Source organism: Sparus aurata, chromosome 18, assembly GCF_900880675.1.
Source record: "Sparus aurata chromosome 18, fSpaAur1.1, whole genome shotgun sequence".
NCBI classification, from domain to species: domain Eukaryota; kingdom Metazoa; phylum Chordata; class Actinopteri; order Spariformes; family Sparidae; genus Sparus; species Sparus aurata.
This window is the reverse complement of record NC_044204.1, coordinates 28,773,090-28,794,603: the sequence shown is the minus strand read 5'-3', so window position 1 is coordinate 28,794,603 and position 21,514 is coordinate 28,773,090. Positions and strand designations below refer to the sequence as shown.

The window sequence follows — 21,514 nt, the reverse complement described above, 5'->3', positions numbered from 1 at the left end:
CATGAGGCAACGCAACAGTTGGGTCTCATCGCCACTTATTCTTTGAAGTTGGTTCGGTGTGTTTGGGCCTGAACATGCAGAACTTTGCTGCCCACCTGCTGATGACAGCTAACTAGCTATCCTCCTGGTGATTTCACCATATAATTGTTGTTTTATGATGTCGTATTGTCAGTGAAAAAATAGGATGCGTCCCCTGTTGATTGTGAGTTTACTGTATCCTTTTGGGTTTTAACGCCTCATCTTTTGCATCGGCCTCTCGCCAGTAAGTAATCGTAACTATAGTAACAGCATGAGAAGACACACTCTGTTCAGTTTGTCATTTGCTAAGAGATCCTTATACATGAAAAATAAAATCCATTTTGTCCCAGAGAAGAAGATCGCTGTTCTGCCAAACATATTTGCTGTCGTCCTGAACTGTCATGTGGAACCTCTGCTCACAAAAAAAAGATGAAGGAAGGAGAGTAACCAAAGCCTTTATTTTTTGCTTTTTTTTTTTTTTTTTTAGAGCTTTGTTTGACTACGATCGAACGAGGGACAGCTGCCTGCCCAGCCAAGGCCTGAGCTTCTCTTACGGGGACATCCTCCATGTCATAAACGCTTCTGACGATGAGTGGTGGCAGGCGAGGCTGGTCACGCCACATGGAGAGAGCGAGCAGATTGGGGTCATTCCAAGCAAGAAAAGGTACACTCACTCTTCATTTGCAGGGCACAAATGCCAGACGAAGCTAATGTGACTCCTACCATTCATGCCCAGCCTAAACTTTTTTCCCTTTTTTCCCCCCAGAGTGGAGAAGAAGGAGCGGGCCAGGTTAAAAACAGTCAAGTTCCACGCCAGGACAGGCATGATTGAGTCTAACAGGGTAAGTGTAGAGGGCCAGCTGCTCCCTGCGCTGGTGCCAGAGAGGCTGACTTCAGAGCTGCTGCTGGGCTCCCAGGGAGATGGCCTACTTCCCCCCCTGAGTGTGGGAAAGAGACCAGCACCTGCTCACTGAAGCAAGCACAAAAAGCACTCGTATTACTGTATAGATTACACAGAAGCTCTGAGGAGATGAGAGGTCTCTGTAACCTCCACAGCTCGTGCACTCAGTGATATTAAGAAAATGTCTGCACGTTTGTCAGAGGCTGATCTGTTAGGTTTAATTTGCAGAAGTATAAATCAGCTGTAATGTTGTGTCTGTATCATCTGTAATGCAAGCAGATTCAATTTAATGAAAATGTTTAAGATGGTAAACAGAAGCCTGTTTGCTTCGAATTGATATTCCATTCATTTCCACCCATTACCTGCTTCTCATTTTCATTATTTGATGTGTATTGTTTGTTTACATTTCATTTGTTTTTTGCATGGGCGTCGAGTACCCTCATTGAAACCCATTCTGTTTTTGTTTTCACCCTCTCATTGCCCCCCTCCCCACCTCCCCCCCCCCCCCTCTATTCTCACCCACACATCGACAAGCAGCCAGTCAAAGTAAAGCGCAAAAAAAGCTTCAACCTCTCACGCAAGTTCCCGTTTTACAAGAGCAAGGAGAATATTGTGCAGGAGTTGGTGGAGTCTGAACGTGAGTACCAGCTGTGTGATCGATGGGGGTGGGCTGTTGTTTTTCTCCTCCTTTCCCCTTCATGCTTTAGTTCTGTCTCTCAACTTTCATCTTTCCGCTCACCTCCAGGGATGGTGTGTGTGCCATGGCACCACTCTCATCCCTTTCTCACTGTCCCAGAGAGATGCCCCACATGCAGAGCCGGCATCAGGCTGGAGACGTGGGGTTCTCTCTGGTGTGTCTGTGCATCTGTCTGTGGGCTCCAGAGGAGTGTCCAGCTGTGTGTGTGCTGCCAGCTGTGTGTCTGCGCTTGGTGTGTGTGCACGTTCTTGACTGCATTAACACACAGGCCGTCTAACACTATGATGTTACTCCTTGTGTAAGTCCTGATCAATCCTCCAGTCAGTCACTGACCCACAACAAGAAGAATCTCATTAACTGGACTGAAGCTTTAACACTTAACAGGTCAAAATCCTATTTTAATGGGATTGGGCTTGTGTAATTGAAAGGCCGTGGCTTACTATGAACAAAGTGGGGCTCAGGCTTAATGAGTACAGCACAGCGCCATGTGTCAGCGGGCCTGGCGAGCACCACACAGCACTCCTCACCCTCTCTGCCCCAAACTCTCACTAACCTCTTCTTCTTCCTGTCTGCTCTCTTCTCTTGGTTTCTGCTCTCACCTGTCGGGACACCTAGGACTTCCCAGGGTTAAGCGATGACTTTTATGGATCAAAGAGTTTGAGTAAGTGTGTGGTTGTACTGTGTCAAGCAGCTGTCCCCTGAGCTCTGAGAGAAAAAAAAATGCTTTGTCACTGCAGACCCAGCTGGGAATGCTAAAACCACACACATTTAGAGTGACATATACACACACAGACCTATATGCGTGCTCACATAACACACACACACACACACACAGCCAAACGCATGCCTATTCAGATTCACAGTACATGTAAAATATACATTCCCAAGGGAGGGTGAGTAAGCGCTACACTTATTCTGAATGTCCTATGGGGTCTTTACAATAAATGTTTAGCAGTTTTGTCAGATAAGGTCACACAGAGCTGGAATATATCTGTCACCAGAGCGGGCCTGGGTGGAAACACTTTTTCCCTCCAGTTCCCCTGAGTCAGCCAGCTCCTGCCTCCCTCCTGTGGACGGCGTAACGCCTGTATGTTTTCTTTGTTTTTTCCCCGATATGAGATCCGCTGCCACAGGCACAGATCTAGTAATAGGAAACATTGGCGAGGGAATTGCAGGTCATTTGGGATACTGTCACAGGAAACACTTAATTTCCTATTGCTTGCACCTAAAACCACTTCCCTAATATTGTGAGAGCACGGCTGCTGCGCCAGACAAGACTTCTGCTTTCTTTATCCCCCCTCCCTCCTTCTTTTAATGGCTTAGATGTGTAGAAACAGGATGCTCTTCTTTTCCCTACTTTTTACTGTTTAGGAAGGTGGAAATCATTTTCACCCATGATAATTTATTTAAATATAACTGTGGCTCTACTGTTTTTGAGATTATCTGCAACTCCCTCTCCTTCTGCTTTCACAGAATGCCTGACATCCAACACAAGTGACAGTGAAAGCAGTTCGAGTGAGTCACCTTGATTTTTCGTGGTCTTTCTGGTTTGTTTTACACTGCCCACATAGATGAATAAGATGATAGATGTCTTTAAAATTAACTTGTGAAATGACATCTGTAAATTAATATTCCATCAGCCCACATTATTTTATTGTACGACTTTAATAGAGATGTCAAATAACCGATGTTGATTTTTGTGTAATTACAGAGGGACAGGAGGACACGATTCTCTCCTATGAGCCAGTCATTCGACAGGAAAGTGAGTGAAGCACTTACATAAAACAAGTCAAACTATGGATTTCGTATTTCTACATGTATCCTCACCTCCCTTGTTCATCTCTAATGCAGTCCACTACACAAGGCCTGTGATCATATTGGGTCCAATGAAGGACAGAGTAAATGATGACCTCATCTCCGAGTTTCCCCACAAGTTTGGCTCCTGCGTACCCCGTGAGTTCATGGCAACAACCACATTTAAACAATACAATCAACATGACGGCAGTGTCAAAAATAAACTTGTTCCGTTCCCCCATCTGCAGATACGACTCGTCCAAGGCGAGAGAACGAGATGGACGGTCAGGATTACCACTTTGTGGGTTCGCGAGAGCAGATGGAGAAAGACATTCAGGATAATAAATTCATCGAGGCAGGACAATTCAACGAGAACCTCTACGGGACGAGCATTTTGTCCGTCAGAACTGTGGCTGAGAGGGTACGCACCGAGATTTATGTTGCCTACTGTAGGATTGTCTTACCAGATGGGGTTTGGTTTATTTGGGTTGTAACCAGAAGCATTTTTCGGACATAGCGAAGCAGACATTTCAAAAAATTGTTAATATGCGGTAGATATTTTTGGTAGCCTTACAAAAGCCACAGTCAGTCCCCTCATGAACTTGTGGCCTTCTTGTGAGTTAAAAGTGTTTGACTTTAAGAGAACCTCTCTCTGCCTGCCTACAGGGGAAACACTGCATTCTGGATGTGTCTGGGAACGCCATAAAACGACTGCAGCAAGCACAACTTTATCCGATCGCCATCTTTATTAAACCAAAATCCATTGAAGCCCTAATGTGAGTTTGAGCTCTTTTACATACTGTCGTTACAGTAATAGTAACTGTAAGGGTGTCTGTGATTCTAACCATCTACTTGTGTTTTTCAGGGAAATGAATAAGAGGCAGACGTACGAGCAGGCCAATAAAGTCTTTGACAAGGCAGTTAAGCTGGAGCAGGACTTTGGAGAGTATTTCACAGGTTGGTCTCCTTTCCCTTTTACTTTTGGATTCGTGATTAATCTTTGTAGTTCCAATTTGGGCCGTAGCTAATGACTTTTTTAATTATTAATTTGATCCGTCAATTTTAAATTGCATGTTTTGTCTGACCACAAGTCCAAAATCTGAGGAGATTCAGTCAGGAATCGATTTTTATTTTGTTTTTTCCAATAAAAGCCAAAATTCCAGCTGAATATTTTTAGGGTTGTGGTAAAAAAGCAAGACATTTGAGGAAGTGATTTTAAGCTTTTTGAAAAAAAAGATAGTTTTTTTTTATTTCACAATTTTGTGACATTTTATCGACCAAACAACTTATCAATCTATCATGACAGTCATCGGCAGATTCCTGGCATGATACAGATGTTTATCATGCCTGTTCAAAAGAGCGTATAACAATTATTCAGGTATGAAAAACCTGAAAAATTGTTTTTCTGTCAATCGGCTCCAGTTGATTGGGATTCGTTTCTCTATCAACTTAACTAGAAGGGACATTTTTTCAGTTTCATAAACCCCAGCTTCATCGTCTTATGTCATGTACAGCAAATATGTGGCATTTTCGTTTGAATCAACCATTGGGATCATTTCAACTCCAGTTCTGATGCAACCAACTGATCCTTCTGACTCTGTCATTGTGTCTCCAGCTATTGTACAGGGTGACTCACTAGAGGAGATCTACAACAAGATCAAGCTAATCATCGAGGAGCAGTCTGGTCCCTACATCTGGATCCCCTCCTCAGAGAAGCTCTGAGCTCCCTGCCGTCCCCTCTGCGTTGGTGCAGAGCTCCCCTCCTGCCTCCCAGAGACCCCACCTAAGCCCAAATAGCCCCCCTCCTCACCTCCTTTTTGCAGATATGTTTCATATCAAGTTTTAGTGTCATCATTATGTTACTCTCTAAATGAAAAAGAAGTCTTATCACCATTACTGTGACTGTGCACACCCCTGCATGAGTTTCTCAACAAATCCATTCAAGACTGGAAATGCCATTCCAAAGGAATTTGTCAAATGAAAAACAAAAGGGAAAAGGAATAAATCCTTTTGTGAACTGAGACTGACTGAAGATCAGAATGTTTTACAGAAATCTGGAGAGAGAGGAGTTGGGATTCAAAAAGAAGTTGCAGGGAAACAGAGACAAATCTTACCAAGTTGGAACACTTTGTAAATGTTCATCAAATCACATTTAAAAAGACACGCGAGATGAGAAGTGAAGACCAATTGAGGTTTTTTTTTCTTTCTTTCTAAAAAGACTGGATAAAATCGAGCCCTGCTGATGGTACTGTTCAAGGAGTCATCTCTCTTGTTTATAATGACTGAGGAAATTAGCGGAGCCTACAAACTGGTGATCTATTTATCACAAACCAGCTTGCTGTTTGGTCGTCTGCCAGTTGTCTGTGCTGCAGCTGATAAAGACATCTCGGGAGGCAGATCAAGAGGAAGAAAAGCGTTGTGAATCTCTACATTTATATTATGAAATCACAAGATAAATGATAAAATCCCACTGAGATTTTACTACATATTAAAAACTACACATTTTACACTTCACTAGAATTGTCAATTTGGAGGGCTGTTAGATTTCATTTTAGTTTTTTTTTTTTTTTCTTTCTTTCTTTGTGGGATTTTTTGCTTGTGGTTTTTAGCTGCTCTGTGTAAAGGACGGGGGTAGAGAAGTGTAACTGGGCTCTCTGCAAAACACCAAACTGCCTTACATCAAATACAAATTCTGTTTTGTGACTACCTGTTGTCTGTTAGGGAGGCTGCACATTATTGGCAAGGAAAAGAGAGGAAACATTCTCATCTTTTCTTACTTTTTTTGTGTCCTCCAACCACCAGGGGGCCTGACTTGAGTGCAATAGATAAAACTAAGTCTCACCTCTGTGGGCGCCTTTTTCTCCCCTGTATTCCAACCTTCCTTCCTGTGTAATTTTAAAAGAAGAATTTGGCCATTTGGATCACAATTTGAACAGCCAGAGCCTCCTAACTCATGTTGAGCAGCAGACCACCCTATTACACTCTCTGCCTTCCAAGAGGATTCTCTTCTGATTGAATGGTCACATGGTACTGTCCTATCTGCCACCATGATGGTGGCCTTAAAACGGGTTGAACAAGACAATAATTGTATTGGATGTCCTAACAATTAAAGAGTCGATATAACCTGTTTTGGATTGTCCCCCTGTCCCCCTACCAAAAATAACACTAAAGTTGGGTTTGATTTAACCTATATGCTTTGTGTATCTATATGAATCTGTCGTCGGCAGGTGCTGAACCACTGTGTTGAGCTCTAAGTGTGTCTGGGGTGAGCTAGACCAGCTCAGGAATCTTAACGTACAGATACCATTTACCCCTGCGACTAAAGGGCCATGTTTGGGCGATGACACGGAGAGTTCATAGCTGTCAAATGTGAAAGAACACGAATACTAACAGTACTGTCGCTGCGTTAAAGGCGTTTTCAACTAAACCGTGTAATCGGGCTGTATTATGTGTCTTCTCTTTTTTCGTGAGGCAGGGAGTTTGTTCAATGCCATCGGTGTGATAACCTTTTGAGGTGGCTGTTTGACATCACCAGGATTGAAATGACCTGCTCCACCCTCCCATGCAGATCTTGGCACTGTACGTTAGAGAGAGCACGTCCGAAGAAGGAGCGCTGAGGCCCCTCAACGTGAACGTTCTCCTCCACTTTTTGACGAGTGCAAAGAGATTTTTTTTTTTTTTCTTCTTCTTCTTTTCAGAGAGCCGGACCCAACAGGAAGTGGTAACCTACACCTCTGGGTCCCCCCCGTGCTCTCTCCCACCCACAGAGCACCTGTACCTGCAGGCATTTTCTGAACAGGTGTCCCCACCTGCCAGGCACCACTGCTAAACCAGCTGTCATTACCTGTGTCAAAACCAGAGTTCAGGGAATAACCGAAGGGAACAGAGCCATTTATAAACTGCTTGCAGACTGTTTCAAAGGGTGTGGTAGCTGTACAATGTAAATAAGCCCCCAGCAGATCCCCCTCACCTGTGCTTCATGCATGTGTGAATCAAACTGGGACAAACATGTTTTATAGACCACAAATGTCAGGTAAGTAAAGTTTGAGCTACTCTTGAGATATAATTTCCATACAAATGTGCTGTATTGTTGGTATTTCTCTTCAAATGCCTATTGGAAAAACTTAACTAGTCAGTCGGGAATTCGATTCCTTCAAGTAGGGCCTGTCTACATGTGATTTCTTGTGGAACGTGTCTGGGTGTATAGATTTTAAAAAATATATTGTAAAATAATTAAAAAGAGATGCAGGCAGAAACCTACACAATATCACAGAAACCAGGAGCATTGATCAATACATCATTAGAAGTTTAGAATTGGTCCTCTCTGGTGTTTAGTTGAAAAACAGCTGACTGTTAACAATGTGTGTGGTATTCATACCTCAGTCAGCCATGTCAAAGCCCAAAGAACTTGATTTCATTTTACTCTTTCCATTGAGGTTGTGGTATATAACGAGATGGAACCTGAATGCCTCTGTGTGTGTATAATTGATGAGGGTCTTTGTTCTGATGAGAGAAATGATGACATATATGCTTTTTATTTTTTGGGTGGGGGGGTCAGGGTTCTTGTTTGTACTTTTGGGTGATGATGTTTATGTTCTAGCACATCTGTGCAGTAAGTGCTTGCAAACATGAACCCTTTGATTGTACAGTAGTTTCCTTCCTGTCACTGCAGGTGGTACAGCCTATCAGGACACTTGGCCTCATGGTCTTCCCTGTCCTAGTCATGAGGGAACACAGTCCTGCAACTTTTTGTTTTGGGTTTTATTTTGGGACTTGACAAGAGTTTATTTGTTTGAAAATAAAATATGTGACTCAGTTATGATTTCGATGTGCTTGTTGTTCTGCTTTAATGAATCAGTGGCTTTGAAAATTATCACAATATCTTTTTTTTTTTTTTTTTTTTTTTCAAAGCTCAGGTTCTGTAGAGGACAGGAAACATGGGATTAGAGAGGGAGAGGGAGGGAAAACGCAGCGAAGTCTCAGGCCAAAACTAAAATATGAACAAACGTGGCATGTGTTTTAACCACAAGTCTACTGGGGCGTCCCACAATTAAACACATTTAAAGCAACAAATTATCAAAATGGAGCATTTGATGGAACATTTTACGATGTTAAAAATATCAAGCTGCAACAAACTGAGTGTTTAGAACAGGAAGTTAACATCTGGCAGACCTGCCTCGGTTCAGTTATTCTTCCATGATGATGTTCTTCTTGGCTTTGTCCAGCCTGTCCAGGATTTCACTGTAGAGTCCAGACATCTGTGGGTAAACAACTGTATAACTTCAAAAGATCTTAAAGGTTTGTAATTACAGGATGATTCAGTCTCCCCTTCCTTCCCCTCCATCAGCTCTGTACCTGTGTCTCATAGCTCTCCTGCAGGGATCCAAGGTGGCGGATGAAGCTCATGGCCAGGCCGCACCACTTCTCAGCCTCGGGGTACTGAGCCAGGCTGTACAGCAGTATCCCTGTGTTCCAAGCCCGAGTCAGCAACCACAGGGTCTCCATCTCTGGGAAGTCGTCCGGCTGCAGAGAAAAAGCAGGAAGATGTTCAAAAGGCCATTTAACGGAGGCCACCTGGGTGACTCACTTGAGCCAAGTGATGTGAGAGAAGTATGGGAGGAAATCTGTGTTTTTAGTGGAAAAATCCTGTGAGTAACTTTCATCCAATCCTCTTCTGCTGTATGTTAACCTTTACTCGTGCTTAAACAGATCGTAAACAAACTCAGAGGTCTTATCATTTCTAAAGTTTCATTCGTTTTTCACCACTTTAATCTTGGGCTTTCACTTTGATCCAAAGAATTCCACAGCTTTCGAGTAATAACTCAATCTGAAAGGGGAAATATGCACTGCCTCTGAAGCGGTGTAATGTCTCAATAATTTGATGCCTCTTTCAGAGCTGCAGCTCACCGGCAGTGTGATGACTTGTACAGCACATTAACATTCAAATTGGCAGGAAGGGGGTGGTGAATGGAAGCATCTGCTAATTGAAGTGCAGCTGAAAGCCCATTGATAAAAAGAGGCTTCCAGAACAGCAGGCAGGCATGGAGTGGAGGAGAGGGGGTTAATTATATAGCAGGGAGAAGTTCTGCTGGAGGGAACAGGAGGTGGGAGCCGAGGGATGGCGATGTGCGATTGGTGCCGACTTACTGCGGCTGCGATGATGGACAGGGCCTCCTCGTAGTAGTCCCACACCTCCTCGAGCACATGGGCCTCCACCTCTGATACGCCACTCGGGAGGGACAGCTTGATAAGGCTGTGAACGCACATGCTGATACAGGAGCACACAAAGAGTCACACAATCAGAAACCCTTTATATCCTAATGTGAGCTTTGTGGGAATGAATGGTGAATCAACTGTGAGTAATGATGGGTATGCCTGCAGCGGTCCAGGTCCGCCTGTGGTTGTTTCTTGTGCAGAGAGAGAGCGACCCTCAAGGCCTTCTTGCTCAGCAGAGGGAAGTGGGCTGGAGGCTCCATGGCTAAGGCTGCAAATAAGAAAAAAAAGATGCTAGCAAATACGAAAACGTGTCCGTTTCTGTAGACATGTCAGCAGAGATGATTGAACAATGCAGCAGGGGGTTGTTACCTGCAATGGTCTCTAGTACTTTGGTTTCAACATTTTCAAGATCCAACACTGACTCCAGTACTGTCTCAACCTTTGGGTCGTTCAGCTTAGCACGGGCTTCAAATTCATACAGCAGCAGCAGTGTGTCTGTTGGGTCCGTTGGGAAGTTTCCTGCAAATATTAGTTGAGAAAACATTTCTTTAGCTTTATTTTGATTCATGTGAAGACGTGCAAATAAATGTGGCTCATCACTGCTTAAGATACCCGATGCTTTCAGGGTTTTCCAGACCTCCCAGCAGGTCTGAATGTGCTCCAGTGCCTGAGTGAGCACCTCAGTCTGTGAACCAAAAACACAGAACAAGCATTCTGGATTCATCATCGCCATCTAGTGTTCACTTCCTCTTCAAAGGCAGGGATTAAAATGAAACACCTACGCCAGCACCAGTAATGTGGTTAGTCACCTCTCTTCTCCTTCTGGTCTTGGTAAATTTCCATCCATGTGGATGGAGAGCGTGCTAAATGTAGGAGATGTGCAGAGGGAGTGGGTGGCGCACCTGGTCAGTGAGAAGAGACTTCCTGCAGAGCTCCAAAGAGGCAGCGGCAGCCATGAGCAGACACGTCTTCTGGCCCATGAGCAGTGTGCGATCAGGAGGGCACAGCTGGGAGAGCTGCAGGTTCATGCAGACGTACACATGTATGACAAAGGAACTAGTGTGTGATAGTACGGCCTTTCTCAATTACTGTGCCTCCACACTGATTGTGAAAAAGACACTTGCTGTGTCTCGATTCAGGGTCTGCATCCTTCGAAGGACCCGGCCTTTGTGGTCTTCGAAGGCGAGTCCTTCGAAGAGACCTTGTTAACTGCATCAGCCGTTGTTAAATGGGACGGTCTAGCCTTTGGAGCACTTCCTAGTTGCGTCACCAGATGTTTTACCCTTACGTCAAGGTTTCTGCCATCCAGGCCCGTGAAAGTGACGATCTACACAACGTGATGTCGCCATTTTCTCTCTTTCGCGTAAAGAATCTTGGAATATGTGAGGCCACAAAGGATAGTAGCCCTGCGTCCTCCAAAAAGAGGGAAAAGAAGGAGCATTTTGAGAAGCCTTCGGATTAGGACAGCCTTCACGCAGCGTAAAGACATAATTGACCTTCAAATGCGGCCTCCAAAGGATGCAGACCCTGAATTGAGACACAGCAACTGGCTTTTGATGTGATGGTGTCTTATTATCTCCTCTTTTAACATAAATTTTTTATGTTTTGATGTTACTTCATCCCACTTTATCTTCCAACAGCAAATGTTTGTAATAGTGTGGGGTTTTCTTAGACATGAGTGCATGTACTTAAATCAAGTACAGTAAAAAACCCACATGCAAGCACACGCATTCTGATAAGGGTAAGGTCAAAGGATAGAGATGACCATGGATGCATACTCAGATAAATGTTCCATAAAGCAGAACAGCTGGTGCTGCTCGAGCCATTTGGTGTCAAAGTAAGATGTCCCCACTAATGGCAGATTTGTTCAACAATGCAAACACAGCTTTGCTCTTTCATTCCTTTCACCACCTTTGGACGGCATAGCAACTGATCAAAAAACCTGTCTTTCATAATGTTTCAAATAAGTTGTGTTTCTCCTTCTGTTGAGTATTATGAGCTTTTCTTTATGGCTTGCGGCTCTACCCAGCCTTGCAAAGAGTTTTCTAGTTGGTTTGTGTACAACGCCTCCATGGCAACATGATATAAACAGGCAAGAGGCCCCGTGGCACAAACTGTGGTAAAAGCCCCAATTGAGACACAATGTCGACGAATGATCCTAGATCCTGTTGCAGTCCTGTCATCTAAAATGCTGTTTTTATGCTTTCATATCTACTGTAGTTAATAACAGCGCTTTCACCAAAGTCTAATTTACCTGTTGGGCCACTAACTAAAAAAAAAGCTGGAGTTTACCTAGCAGTTAGTCCAAGTTGCCACTCTTGGGGAGCTCTCAAAGATGCTAGCCAAGCTTCAAGGTTCATAAAATAAGCACAGTAGCAACATCAGAGGGGTTGGACTCCTGTGTTTTACTATATATATATTTAAACTTATAACAACATTTAAAACAAAGTGTTTGCTGATTTCACATATTTCTTTCTATTGACATAATCCACATATTTCAGAAAATGCTACTTTCAGAATGAGGCCTGAAACTGAATACAGTGTTAAACGTGACGTTAAATTTGGAATACTGGAAGTTTGCCTGTAAATGTAGTCACTATGATTCGTTATCTTAAAGTGATGTTTATTTTTCTAAAGCAGCAATAAATCCCTGTTCTGGAGTTATTGATCTACACCCACATACTGTAGATATCGATCAATTCACCTGACAAAGCTAATAAGGACACTTGCCTGGTATGAGAGCACAAAGAAATCCCTCATTCTGTCAGGGCAGCTCTCGCATTGCAGTGCCAAGTTCCATGCTGTAGCAAGAACACACACAACACATGCATACATACAGTCAAGATGAAGGTGCTGCAGGTTTTTAAGTGATAGCATACCATGTCTGACTGAAGTTAGTCTAAGTACCAATCTTCCTGAACCAGTTAGCTTCTTCTGTGCGTTGCTCAGCAGTCAAGCGAGTCTGGTGTGAAACTTTCTGCTGAGCTGCAGTGGAGGCGAACACAACATTTAGATACTGTACCTGAGACTGTACCAAAATGCAATCTGAGGCTTTTGCATATGTACTCACCCATTTTTAGATATGGCAGCAGGACATCGACATTCTCATTCCTGCATGTAGAGATGTAAGGTAGTTAATTTAACAGCATCAGTAAACCTATATACCTTTATTAGGTACTTCCCCTCACCTCATCTCATCACTCGGTTGTTCCAATGTGGAGAGCACAAGTCGAACCAAACACCTATAAAAAGATGAATGGAGAAAACTGGTGTTGACCTCCTTTATTTCACCTACTAACTGTATTATACAGAGACACACTTTCATTGGAGAAGCAGGGGAATATAGGTCAGTGGATCATAGAGGTGTACGGGAAAGCTAACAGACTCGCTACAATTTCTCAGCACATAAGCCATCTCCACTAAATGTTGTCACTTTATGTGTGAAACTCCACCATCATGTTTTGTTTACACGGTCTCAACACATGAACACTGAACGCTTCAAAGTATACGAAAATAAAAAATGTGGTATCTGTAATTCAACGTTTCTTTTCCGAAGGCAACCTGCAAGTTCTTGCTTTGGTAATTGGAAATGTTTTCCTTGATAAAACACATTGATTACTGAAGTGTCCATATGTGTCCATGTCTCTCACAGCCATGTCTGTTACGCTTTCTGACGTATGTGGACTTCTCAAGTGAAAACATTTTGTTGGCTTCAAAATAAATTATTTATTTTGGTATTAAAATCTTCATTGACTATACTCCAGCTGTCACAGACCTGAGAGCAGTCAGAACCTCAGCTTCATCTTTGGAGTTTTCACACAGACTCTCCAGTGCCTTCATGGCGGTTTCCTGCTGTTCGTTCTGTCACAGGGGAACAAACATCCTCATTGTCTTTAATGCCACCACCCACCGGTCATATTCATCACAATCACACAGTGTACTAAAGATAGGATTCCCTCACATTTTCTATTTATAAATAAAAAGAAAAGCAACAACATTTTGAAGACCTTACTTACCCTCAGAAAATGTTAATAACTAGCTGCCGTCCAGTATGTTTGCTGTTTGTAGCGTGGGAAGGGAACGTCCACAAAGCTGTGTTTGTTTTGATTTTTGTAACTTAAATTCTATTTGTACATGAATCGTGAAGTTCAACACTTCTAAATTTATACTGTATGTTTATGTGCAGTAGGCCTGGGGAGGTAGTCATAATCATGTTTGATCTTTTTAGGATTTTAGGATGTCTTTAGTTTTAGTGCAACAAGCATAAGGAGTGGTGAGACGGTGATGTCTTCATCATATAAACAATAAAAACTAAACTGAAACAAGCAAACTCACTCTGGATGCTAACAGACACAAAAAAATCATAACAAAATGGAAAAAATAACTACTTCTGGTGTACGAAACATGTAATGCCTCTGTTGATGACACCTACCTCTAAAGCAATCTGAGCTGCCAGCCTGAGGAGATTGGAAGCAGCGTTCTCAGACACCAGCAGTCCGTCCTCACTGCCCACAGGACTCTTGGACAGACGTCCCATGGCATTCAATGCATCTGCAGCTGGTGCGAAATAATCAGCCTCAACACCACAGACAATATGCAAGATAAGAAAATGTAGCTGTATTCGAACACTACTAAGCTACATGCTTACTGTATATTCATCTCACAGCTAAAGTACCTTTCTCCACATTGTTCTCCTGCACTGCAATCTTGTAAACACTGAACTGAGTGAAAATGCTCTCTGGGTCACATCTCTCTGCTTCTTTAATTGCTTCTTTGGCCTGACAAGCATACATAAATGACATAAGGTATATAAATGCAATATTGTGGCTGCAGAGTTCTGCTCCTGAAAGAGACTTTTATCTCCCCGACTTGCTGTTGTGGCTCAAGTTGTCTCACCTTTTCCAGCTGTTTAAGTTGCAGGAAACAGGAAGCTCTGTTCCTCTGCAGTTTGGCGTAGTTGGGATCCATTTGACCGGCCTTAAAGAAACTCAGGGAGTAGTTATACCACTGAAGAGCTTCAGAATAGTCCCTGGCCTGGAAGGATAGATAGAGCATTATTTTAACCGTTATTTATCCCTGTGTGAGAAGTAAACCTCTGCATTGTACCTATCATAACCATTTAGGGGCAGCGGGCAGCTACAAAGAAGGGGCCGAGACTATCACTGGTTCTGAAGACAGAACCTCATTCAAAGGAGTATTCCTCACATGCATGCCGTTCTGTTTTCAAACACCAGCCTTGACAGCAGGTTAGATTTGATCTTTATAATAAAAAAATCACTGGAAATCTACTGGCAGAGGTCACATTCAGCAGTGTATGGTAGTTAAAGAAACCAAGGCACCCGATGCAAACCCACACAAACACAGAGAAAAACATGCACAGTCCACAGAGACAGGTGGGCCAACAACAGCCCACCAGCCCTCTTGCTATGAGGCAACAGTGCTGATCACATGCTGACAACTACACAAGTGTACATACACTATAAAATATCCTGTGATATTGAGGATAAACAAGGTTGTGTTTGGCATACCTCAAAGTGTTTGGAGGCTTTATCCCACAGCATGACATGTAGACATGTGAGGGCCTGTGGAGTCAGCTGTTTTCCTGTGTAATGGCCTGTGTGGGTGGAGAACCAATAATACTAAAAATGGTCACACAGAGGAACATCTAGAGCACACTGCCTACATTGCTACAAGATTCATCATGTCATTTTAATTAAAATCAGGCTTGTGCTACAACCGGAATGCAAAAATAGAGTACCAGTGATGATATCTTCTATCTTCTGTTTGCCCAGCAGCTCCTTGCCTTTCTGCAGCAGCAGCTCAACGTGCAAGACAAGAGCAGTTCCCAGGTCAGGGGACGACTCAAAGTGCTGACACACGCGTTTCAAATACTCAAATGCAAGCACTTCTCTAGAAAAATCAGAGCAGAGAGCATTCAGAGTTGAGCAGCAAGTCCCTCCTTCAAAGAAAATGTGTATATTCTAAAAAAGAGAGTACTAGAGAAGAGTTTTTACCTGTCTGCAGACATGAGTATGTTCACTGTGCTCAGACACACTTCAAGAGAAATCTTAACTTCCAGCATCTCATTAAGTCCTGAAAAATAATTTTTAATTATCTGCTTTAAAATGTGAATGTAAATCTACTTAAAGCAGCTACAAGGACTCTTCAGTTTTCATTGATTATGGTGGTCTGTGTGGACAATGCCGGTAAGAGCACCACCGCCTTCAGTCCTAAAGATCGTAAGGAAAAGTTCACCCTAAAAATTAAATGCAGTTGTTATCTACTCAGCCTTATGCCGATGGAAAATATACACACAGTAACACTTAGAAGGGTCTCACAACATCTTTGAACACCTGACCTGACTTGTAAAAGCCTCAGGAGTGGTTAATGTACTTACTGTTGCTCACTGTACACACTTCATATTTCTGGAGAAATTAAAACTCATCAGTAGACATTTTTGAGACATTTCATTCTTGAATCTATTTCTCTCACCTCCCAGACCACTGACACCGCACTGCAGCCCACATTAATGAAGTTCTGCATGAATAATTGAATGAGGTCGGGTAATGACTAACCTGCTCTGATGTGATCGTCTGAGGCCCGACATCTCAGGAGTATTCTGATCTTTAAGTACAGCCCAGATGCACTCACATATTCCTGCCAAATTGCAGTGTCATTCGGTACAGAGCGGCTCAGCTTTTTTTTTCTTTCGCATGCTTCAAAATGCATATGTAAATTTCCAATGTGCAAATTATTTATCTTATCCCACCTTGTTAGCTAAGCTGACAGCGTTGAGAGCCTTCTCCTGAAACCTCTCACAGTCCCATTCTAAATAAACAGTGGCAAGGAGCCTCAAAACCTTGGCCTATTGAGAGGAAACACAAAGACAGTTAAAACAAATAACTATTTTCATTTCCACTCAACTTCGCATACTAGACAAGACTGGACTTTTCCTACTGGAACTTTCCCCAGGAACTGTGAAACTTTGGAGGAACTCTGTGCATTTCCAACACAGGGCCCAGGCCTTAAATTGAACACTGGACATTATTCTACCTTTGAGGGTGCAGCTTGCAGTGCTGATGATTTTTGATTGGTTGAGTGCTTTAATTCAGCCACCATTTTAAAAAACTGCATATGCAAATTAGTTTGTTTTTCATTCATTGTGCTCTGACACAGCAACATGGAGAAGAAAGCACAATTATGATATGGACTGGTGACAAAGAAGTGATGAGTAAAGACAGCCATCAATTTCTTCACTCGTTAGCGGACTACTATGCCGAATCTTTGCAGGTCTTTAGACTGTGATGGAAACTCAGACAACAATGGGATGATGGAAACTTTAATTCCTTGAAAACTAGTTTGTAGAATAAAAAATTATGGACATTTTGGGTGGAAACGCAGCTTCTTTATTTCACTGTCCTACCTGGACTTCAGATCCAGGAGCGTATCTCTCATTCATTTTCCCAATGTCATAGCTTTGGCTGGAAAAGAAAAAAAACAAATCCCTTTCACATTGCATCTTTCACAGCCATTTCCTGTAAAAATGTAATTAAAAACTATATTTACCTGAGCCAAAATGCACTGTCCTCAAACTTTTTCACATTGTAAGTGTCTACTCCAAAGTTGTAGCACATTAGGGAGAGATATGCAGTCTGCATTGAAAAAAATACATTCACAGTTAACGTCCCCCTCACTTCTAACAGCAATATGTGCTCTAAATGTGAAACAACAATATAAAGTGTTGTTATGAAAACAGAGATTTTTTTGTTTTATTTTACGTCTTTTGGTAGGCGTAGCAGCATGTCTCTACAGCGCTGCACATAGGCCACAGCCTCACGATGGTTGCCTTGACTTATGGCCTGCAAAAGACAGACCTCCTATTAAATGTCAGCAAACAATAAAACATTCCTGATTAGCACCGAATATGATCCCCCCTCTCATTGTTTCTCAGTTCACATTTTAGCTGTCTCACACTTCACACTGCAAGTCTGTCAGAATAGCACTTCCTCAGCTGCCAAATATCACAAGAACAAATATTCACATTGAAGGTGTTGAACATCACATGCGCCACAGCTCACCGATTCCGCCTGACACGAGAGAATTCGAAGCAGATCCTTCTCTACATCGCCCTTGGATGAAGTGATGTCAGCTGCGCCATCACCTCTGGACGTTAGTTGGCTATAGAGGGTTTCCAGACTCTAAGGGTATTTTATGTTGAATAATTTGTTAGGACACCATATTTCTCTCTGATCTCTTGGTTTGAGTATTCTTTTTTTTTTCTTCACCTTGACAGCAAGTCTTAAGAAGTAATCTGCCATCTGGGGATTTTTGCAGTCCAGCCAGGTTCTCCCTGTTTTGCTGGCCATCTGTAAAGATTAGACAGTGACAAATAGACCTCCTCATCCTGAAATGTTTGAGCTCTCACTGAGGGTGGCTACAGTATTTCCTACCAGGATTTGCTTGCGGATGACGCCCTCTGTTGGCTGCTCAGGCTCACTGCAGTACAGCAGACTGCATGCGACATGACGCACTGTGAGGATGGTGAGAACATTTGAACGCGACGTGACACGAGCATGACATGCCTACGTTGTGTCAACATTTCAGATGATGTGAATATTTTCATCATGATGATCAGTAAAACTGTCTTTTAAGTAAATATGGTAAGTAAAGGTTTACCTTTGGCTTTCTGGTGTTTAGTTATAGTCGTGCCCACATTCTTAGTGACTGCCCAGTTCCACAGCTGGATGGCACACTCCTCAAGCTGTAATGTGAGTAGGAGAAAGAAATAACCAAGCATCTTATAAATTCTGCCAACTTATATTTGCCAACTATCTTTCAAATAATAATCTCTGACTAATTAACAGATAATCATATAAATTGTGGTTACATAGTGTTACATATGGTCACATATCAAATGAAAAAACACAACACTACGAAATAAAAATTAACTTGTTGGCGTAACATATGGAAGTTCAGCATTACAACTGATAAATTTTTGAAATTCTCTTCTCATCTGACAGTTTGCTAATTTTTAAATGTAGGATGTTTTGTTTAATTAATATTACAGTCAAACTATAGTCAACTCTCACAAACTTGTATCTACCTGTGGATCTGATATTTTGGGCAATTCTTCCAGACCAGAGACTTCAGAGAAAAGTTTCTGTATCACCTCTTCATAATCTGTCAGATGTTTCTGCAGCAGGTGCTCAATGAGACCTTTGTTTGGATAAAAGCAATATAAAGACATGTTAACAGGACACAAACAGGGCAACAACAGACATTTAATCCAAACAAGTGGTCTGTGATATCTGATACATATAGCGACTATTTTTTTAACATGGGAGGCAAAAAGAGAAATCTATTATCTCATCACTACCGTTTGGATGCCTTCAGAATCAATACACAATAAATATACCCCCATAAAAGAAATGCTCTAAACAGAAACATAAGCACTAGCCTACAAAGTATTGTATCACTGAAGTGAGTAAGAAAACAATCAATTTTTTTTACCTGGATTCTTTTTTTAACTCACTTCTAGACATGGCGAGATGGGTGAAGGAGTTTTTTTCTTGTCACTTGCATTAAATCCTCATGGAATAATGCATGGATCTTGATGAAAAAGCCATATCTAGGTGGCTTGTATCCATGAGTGACTACAAAAGTGGACTATTGGGCCTTGGCGGAGGTATGCATTCTACTGAGCACCACTCTAGTTTCTTGAAATAAGTCAAATGGTTACCAAAAAATTGTTTTGCATCTCAGTAGCCAATACCAATTTCTAATGTGTCTCTTGTGGTAAAAGAACTCAAATTGATATTTGGTATGGTAGCTTATATTTAGGAATACACGTTTTACAAATGTTAATATGTTGTAGCTGACCACTGATTGTTCAATTGGTCCAATATCACAAATGCAAGCTCCCGAAGTATTCAAACACATGAAATACACAAGTGTCAAACCTTTTTCTTTTTAAATTGAGAAGCCTAATCAGAAAATGTTTGATGCACCTAATAAGTTCAGTTTATTAAAGTTCTTAACTGACCTGCCAATTGTCTTTGTTTCCAGGGTACCTTTATTTATTGCCCTCTCTTTAGGTTAGTTAATAGTTCGTTTTAAATGTTCAGGTTAGATAATGATGTCAAAAAAGGCTTGTTAGCTTGCATCATCTATAATATATCTATTGTATAATGTGTAATGTGGTCATCATCTTGTATTAAATATAATTCCAATACAAAATGAATTCACTTTTATAGCATAATTTGCTCATGACTAAGGAAGATACTGACATTATTGGGCATTAAAAGCTAATTTAGCTAGTTAGCGTTAGCTAATGGGAGAACCTAACATTAGCTAGGTTTGAAGTTTAGCAAGTAACGTTAGCTTGCTTTACTCAACTGGAATTGTTTCAGCCACAATCGTCTTAAACAAACGAATAGTAGTTAAACCTAGTGAAGGGGATAATTACTCACATTTCACAGTTGAAACAAGCCGCTCCATGTTTTGGGTTTCAGCTGAAAACAGATCGCAGGGTAGCTAGCTACTGACGGCCGCCCCTTGTTTGATTGATGGCTGACACAAGCCCGCGAAGTTCAGGAGGGGAAGAGACGTCAAGGTAATAACAATAAGCTAATGTTTGGATTAGTGCTGCTAGCTTACTCTGCCTTTTTTGTGTGTACATGTGCCATCATAGCTTTATTTTAAATGTAGGACTGTTTGATCTTGTCCACCATGTTGGTTGATATAATGACACTTGGTTGAGTTAAGCTACAGTTAGTATTAGTTGACTTAATGAAGAATTAGCGTTAGCTTATTTTGCTGTTAGCTATGCTATCTTAAAATTATATTAAAAGATAACCATGTAATATTATTTTTTTTGTCACTTCCCCCTTAAGTAGAATTGGGTCTATTTCACTGGGATGTTTTGATTTGATAATCAAAGTTGCAGCAGTTAATCCTGGTTATCAATAAACTAAATTTAGTTTTGATAGCTTTACCTGCTGTCAAGGGGACAGACCCATAGACTGTAACTGGAATATTGCCACCTTTACCTATTTGTGTTATTTTCTGTTAGAACAAGTCAAAAGAACCAGAACATTATCTGATAATGACCCTATTAATATTAGGATATTTTACTATTTTCAAATGACTATGGTTTTATGTTTAAAACGTTGAGCTAATCTCACTAATCATGTTAACTGCAGCGCCAAACAAAAACTGAAGGCCTGAGTGTTCATTTGATTTCACTCTACTACATGTCTACAATCGTCTGCACTTATCAAAAAAAATCCAGATATGTCACAGAATAAACAACTTAAATGAAACACTATCCCAACATCCCTGACTCATTTTGAGGAGTGTCCATGTGCTCCACTGCTTTTGGAAACCAGTACCGTGTTTTTCCATCCAGCCTTTTTGGGTCAATTTAACAAAAGTAATCAGATAGTTTGATCAACATGATAATCTGACACCTTTCCATTTGTAGTCAGAACAGGCAGGTTTACTCTATCAAGAGCGAGCTCTGTTGTTCTTTAACTAACTATGACTTCCAGTGGCAGGTTTTTTGCATTTATCTCCAAATATTTATATTTTATTTGAACGGATTGTCTTCTTCCATATTGTCTGTTTTGTTCTTTTATTTGTGTTTCTTGATCCAACAAAAGGGATCTCGAACACAAAATATTGTATAAGACTTGTTTGTATGAACAGCTTCACAGTCTTTTGTAGGAAACCTATCCGGCTACTTGCACGTCAAATCTGATGCATGTTTGGTTTCCAGAAGTCTTTTGGTTTTCCATCTAGTGCAGAGTTCTGTCTATGACCCTGGCTCGGAAAAACAACAACTTAAAATATTGCTGTCTTGCAAGAAATGGTTTTGTCAACAATAAATC

The 21,514-nt window shown here is 41.6% G+C and overlaps 2 protein-coding genes across 12 annotated transcripts in view; one reads left to right on the top strand and one right to left on the bottom strand.

Annotated features, from left to right (window-relative positions):
* Positions 1 to 8,225, top strand: part of dlg3 (discs, large homolog 3 (Drosophila)) — a 91,339-nt gene extending 83,114 nt beyond the window's left edge. For 10 of the 11 annotated variants that reach the window (XM_030396818.1, XM_030396815.1, XM_030396819.1 and 7 more), the window contains 10 exons: positions 506 to 682; positions 785 to 860; positions 1,457 to 1,556; positions 3,090 to 3,131; positions 3,328 to 3,378; positions 3,468 to 3,569; positions 3,659 to 3,831; positions 4,077 to 4,186; positions 4,276 to 4,367; positions 5,026 to 8,225. In XM_030396818.1, the coding sequence (XP_030252678.1) occupies positions 506 to 682; positions 785 to 860; positions 1,457 to 1,556; positions 3,090 to 3,131; positions 3,328 to 3,378; positions 3,468 to 3,569; positions 3,659 to 3,831; positions 4,077 to 4,186; positions 4,276 to 4,367; positions 5,026 to 5,132 (1,030 nt within the window). In that variant the 3' untranslated portion in view covers positions 5,133 to 8,225. Of the gene's footprint in view, positions 1 to 505; positions 683 to 784; positions 861 to 1,456; positions 1,557 to 2,231; positions 2,278 to 3,089; positions 3,132 to 3,327; positions 3,379 to 3,467; positions 3,570 to 3,658; positions 3,832 to 4,076; positions 4,187 to 4,275; positions 4,368 to 5,025 lie in introns of all 11 variants that reach the window. The other variant, XM_030396820.1, reaches the window with a different exon arrangement.
* tex11 (testis expressed 11) lies at positions 5,966 to 20,225 on the bottom strand. The gene is made up of 29 exons (XM_030396812.1): positions 20,096 to 20,225; positions 18,730 to 18,842; positions 18,303 to 18,387; positions 18,077 to 18,156; positions 17,912 to 17,992; positions 17,705 to 17,824; positions 17,405 to 17,485; positions 17,193 to 17,278; positions 17,050 to 17,107; positions 16,396 to 16,491; positions 16,202 to 16,283; positions 15,641 to 15,719; positions 15,385 to 15,536; positions 15,155 to 15,240; positions 14,523 to 14,660; positions 14,302 to 14,404; positions 14,059 to 14,183; positions 13,402 to 13,487; positions 12,815 to 12,868; positions 12,697 to 12,737; positions 12,534 to 12,611; positions 12,357 to 12,427; positions 10,529 to 10,642; positions 10,239 to 10,311; positions 9,996 to 10,145; positions 9,786 to 9,894; positions 9,558 to 9,678; positions 8,766 to 8,933; positions 5,966 to 8,668 (listed from the first exon to the last, which is right to left on the bottom strand). The coding sequence occupies exons 1-29, from the start codon at positions 20,121 to 20,123 to the stop codon at positions 8,597 to 8,599; spliced, it is 2,730 nt and encodes a 909-aa protein (XP_030252672.1). The 5' UTR covers positions 20,124 to 20,225; the 3' UTR covers positions 5,966 to 8,596.
* Between the last annotated feature and the right edge of the window lie 1,289 nt (positions 20,226 to 21,514).